The following is a 4,970-nucleotide window of genomic DNA, read 5'->3' on the forward strand; positions in this document are numbered from 1 at the left end:
GGCAGCTGATAATTTTTATTTTTTTATTATCAGGCAGGTGAAAATAAAATGATGATGATGGCGATGATGACAAAATAATAGCAATAACAAAAAAGGTGGCGATGTAAATATAATAATACATAAAATACTAATAATAATAATAATCAATAATCATCATCAAATAGTGGGAATTAAAATAATAATAATAATAATAATAAAAAAATACTGGTGATATAGTACTAATTAAATAAATTAATAATAATAATAGAAAATGGTACTACTAAAACTATTACTACTAGTAATAATAATAGTAGTATATAATATTCCTACTGATAATTATTATAATATGATTAGAATAAAGTATTATACTACTAGTAGTAATAATAACAAAATTATAAAATACTACTAGTACTAATATTGATAATTATAATAATAATTAAAATCATTATTATAGTGTCACTACTAGTAGTAATATTAATAGTTACAAATATTACTACTACTACTACTTGGTATTACTATTATTATTATGATCAATAATAAACTACTAGTGATAATGATGATGATGACAATAATAATATTAATATAACATTTTATAAAATTATACTACTAATAATAAAAATGCTAAATATAATACAATTATAATACAGTATCATGCTACTACTACTACTACTACTACTAATAATAATAATGATAATATATAATAATGATAATATATAATATTGCAGAACTCTAACTCTATTTATAAATTCATTACTATAATTTGTGACTTGCATTAAACCCACAACTTTACTTATAATTCTTTCAAAAACATCTTAATATAAAATGACAAAATGTACTTTGCAGGAATGTAACATTATTATTATTATTATTATTATTATTATTATTATTATTATTATTATTATTATTTGCACATATATAGATACAAACAGTCACCTTAACATATGATACTTGGAGGTAAAATGCCCAACCATGCGTTCTGGCACCATGGACAGATAAAAAGAACACACAGACAAAATAAAGAAATTGTATTTTATTTCATTTTCACAACAAACATTCATTTTTTTTACAAATATATTTTATTAAAAAAAAATTCTGTAACATGTCCCAGATACAGGTGAGGAAAGAGCTGCATGTGCGCTCTGCTCGAGCATTTCTCCTCATAGCAACAAGTCATGGAGAAGAAGAGCAGGGCACGAGCAGCCCCAACCCCACATTGTACTTGTATGGATACTGTACATTTATAAAATAACTTAAATGACATCATTGATTGTCCCTTAATACAAATCCCAGCTCATATTCTCATTGTACACAGCACATTCCACCCTCATGCCCCTTTAAATATGCAAATGATTTGTGTGTATGCATTTTATTTCATATTATTTTTTGTATTTTATAGTGAAATGTTTGGAGAAAAAAAATATTTTATTTTTGTAATGTGACCATCACGATAAATAGGGCTGTGAACCATCTCTTTTCTCCTATTGCACAATCCAAAAATATATAATATAACATAAAAAAACAAAACAAACAAAATAATAATTATACAGTTTGTTTCAAGTCGTCAACAAGTCTATTAGAGAGAATGTTCTGGATGAAAAGAACAAGACCAGAGGCTCTGAAGACAGAAATAAGGATTTATATCATAAATAACAGCTCAGTGGTTTTTTTTTTTTTTTAAAAAACAACAAAAAACAATAATTAAACACAAACATTTTTACAAAAATGAGCAAAACAATTTAGTATACAGTGAATGCATCCAGAACACAATAACATAATACAGTGCTCGTTGCTACTGTGTAATAACTTGGTGCCAGGGGGGGGGGCAGTATTTGGCACATTGGATAAGAAATGGAGTAAAATATTTGCCCTTTTAGTTAAACATAATAAAATCATTTTCGGGGGTTTGTTCACTTTAAAAAAAATAAAAAATGTTATAACCTGTATTTTAAGTCTTCGTTTGTGAGTTCCTTCAAATTGTCGCAGAACTCGAGACACTTTCAATACTTACAAATATTTCAGAGAAGTCCTGCAGCTTTGAATGTTGGTGGATTGTCCTGTCCACCAGAAGTTCTTATAAAATGTATGTCCATCCCTACCAGAAAAAATTTGGTGCCAAAGAAATGCCCTCAGACTGGCCTCAGTAAAGGGACTGATGTGACCACAGGATGGGAGTAGTAGACTGGATGGGGGAAAGTCAGGAGGGGCTGGCTGACTGGCACGTTAGCAACAGAATTTGCACTCTCTGCGCTGGATGAGTTCTCATGGTACAATATGGGCACTCGCACGATTCTCTGGGCAGCTGCGTGGCTCAGATTGGCAGCCTCAAGTTCTGCTGCCAGTTGTCTTTTCCACTTGTTTCTACGGTTCTGGAACCAAATCTTGACCTGGGTCTCTGTCAAATGGAGCGAAGCTGCCAGTCCTGCCCTCTCTGAGCTGCTCAGGTATCTTTTCATATCAAAAGTGGACTCCAGCTGGAAGACCTGGCTCCTGGAGAACACTGTCCTGGTCTTCTTCTTCCTACAGGGCTTCTTGTCTGAACTGTCCTCCCTTTTCTTCCAGTCCTCACCACTCTCATCTTTCTTGCCCCCTTCTTCAGTATCACTCTCTTCCAGGATGATCTCTTCTGGGCTTTTGGAGTCTCTCTCTTTGTGGTCTTTTTTGAGGCTATGGATGGGTTCTGGAGACTCTCTTTCCCCACCAGAGACAGGTGAAGAAGGACCAAGCAAAAGGCTTTTCTCAGGAACTATCCAGACAAACAAACAGAGAAGTCATTAATCAGTGTCCCAATAACATTATCTATTATGTCATCATTACAACCAATTTATCTGCAACCATATCTTCAAAGGAACTTGATACAATTACCAAGCCCAGAATAAGGTCAGCAACATTTATATATAGTCCACCATACATGAGATGATTAAATAGAGGTCTAATTTATATATATATATATATATATATATATATATATATATATATATATGTATATATATATATATATATATATATATATATATATATATATATATATATATATATATATATATATATATATATATATATATATATATCCCTTTTATACAGTTAGTTCTCCTTATTTGAATAATTGTCTTCCACCCAACGCGCTATGTGTAATATGCAGATCCAGAAAAGAGGAAGGTAATGTGAGATGATGAGTCCAATGCGCCTAAAAAAAAGCTCAATTTCCTCTACCTCCTATTTATCTCATTATCTTTCTTTTCATCCATCAAACTCTTCTTCATTGCCCGAAAAAAGCCATCAGAGAACATCTGAAACTCAGCAGCACTTAGCTCCCTATTAATACACCTGTCCATTAGGACATTACCAGGAACCTATTCATTCCAGTCTCAGCTAATTGAAGTGTCTCCTCTTTCGTCCCCAAAAAAAGTATTATTATTAGAAATTCATTCCAACCTGCCTCTTGTATTGTTCTGAGCTAATGAAATTCACTAAGAGTTTGGATCGGTGGCTGAGGATCGATATGATCGTTCGATAATATCGTACGATATTTGAATTTTGTATCGTTTTGGAGCTACTTTTTTCTAGTTATGGAGCAATGATGGGATTATATATTGTACTCTATACACCTAGTCAGTTTAACCCTTTCATATAACCCTAGCACAAACTATTATTTACCTTCAGTCCTGTGGGTATGACCTCCATGCGTCAAGGTGTAGGAGTACCACCAAGCAGGGGACCTCTCCAAGTAATGTGTAGGTAAAGCGAACCTCTGAGTTGGGATCTCCAGCCTGGGAAAGGACAGATCTGTCAGGGGGGATAAGGCAAAGGCTGCTCCATCCAAGGTTCCTTTGATAGGGGTGAAGAGAGCTTTTGGTGGACGAGCTGCTTTAGGTGGCTCACAAGTCAGGAGGCTCTTGATGGAGAATGGAGACTCCTTGGCCGGGGTGCTATTGCTTTCTTGTCCCGTTTCAGGCATGGCTAAGGTCAGCAGTAACCATCAACGAAAAAAATAAAAAAAATTAAAGTTTTTTTCTTTTCTCTCCTATGGACCCCCCCCAATCCTGGAGATTGTAGAAACTGGTGAGAAGCTGGCAAGGGGACTACAACTCCCAAGCAAACATTTAGAAGAAAGGCCAGCAAGGTACAATGACAAACTAAACAGCCATCCAGGGAGTAGCAGTCAGCACCTGCAAACTGGGGAGGCTGATAGCAACTGGGAAAAAGCAAGAGAAGGAAGAGTCAAAGAGGAGGAGGAGGAGGAGGAGGAGGAGGAGGAGGGATGGAGGGAAGAGGACCAGGAGGTGGAGGAGGAGGAGGGTTCAGCACAGCAGCAGCACTACCCAACTCCTCACTCAGTGCTCTGGTTCTAGGCTGCAGGGACTCTCCTCTTATTGGCTTTATATAGTCCAATTAGGAAGCAAATGAGGACAAGGACTGTTAGCACAAAGGAGATGGGATTTACTAAACACCGCTACAAGTGCACCAGGCAAATGACACAGATCTGGCTGTTGGCACAAACTAAGACAGCTCTGTGGAAGTTGGCACTTCTGCTTTAGACACAAAATATAGGGCACATTAAGGGACTACGTCCTGCCAGATCATTGCAGTTGGCACCAGCTTCTCCACCATCTCCTGCGCTATACTTCTAAAACTCCATAAATAATATTACCTAATTCCAGCTCTACCCACTCTACCTACACCATGTGCCCCAAGTATTGCTCAGTTATATGTTAAACAGTATAGTATATAATATATTCTATTGTATAAAAATATAATGTGATTGGAAGATTTCTGTCTATCGACATCATAACGATCAGTTGCTGCCGCTGATCCTGCAATAAATATCCATATGGTAATTGACGCAAACCCTGCTCCTTTATCCCTTGATGGAGTCAATGAGATGATTTATTCGGCAATCTATGTTCTATCTCCATGGCATCGATCTAAAAGAAACTGCACAAACATTCACCCGACATTACACCTCCTGCTGCACTAAACTTCACCTCCTGCTG

The 4,970-nt window shown here is 35.8% G+C and overlaps 1 protein-coding gene across 1 annotated transcript; it reads right to left on the bottom strand.

Moving 5' to 3' along the window:
• Positions 1-1,029: 1,029 nt before the first annotated feature.
• On the bottom strand, positions 1,030-4,183 carry HMX3 (H6 family homeobox 3). Its single transcript, XM_075842386.1, has 2 exons — positions 3,634-4,183; positions 1,030-2,722 (listed from the first exon to the last, which is right to left on the bottom strand). Exons 1-2 carry the CDS (start codon positions 3,932-3,934, stop codon positions 2,106-2,108), a joined length of 918 nt encoding a protein of 305 aa, XP_075698501.1. The 5' UTR covers positions 3,935-4,183; the 3' UTR covers positions 1,030-2,105.
• Positions 4,184-4,970: the final 787 nt, after the last annotated feature.

The sequence above is a fragment of the Rhinoderma darwinii genome, chromosome 11 (assembly GCF_050947455.1).
Source record: "Rhinoderma darwinii isolate aRhiDar2 chromosome 11, aRhiDar2.hap1, whole genome shotgun sequence".
Classification (NCBI taxonomy): domain Eukaryota; kingdom Metazoa; phylum Chordata; class Amphibia; order Anura; family Rhinodermatidae; genus Rhinoderma; species Rhinoderma darwinii.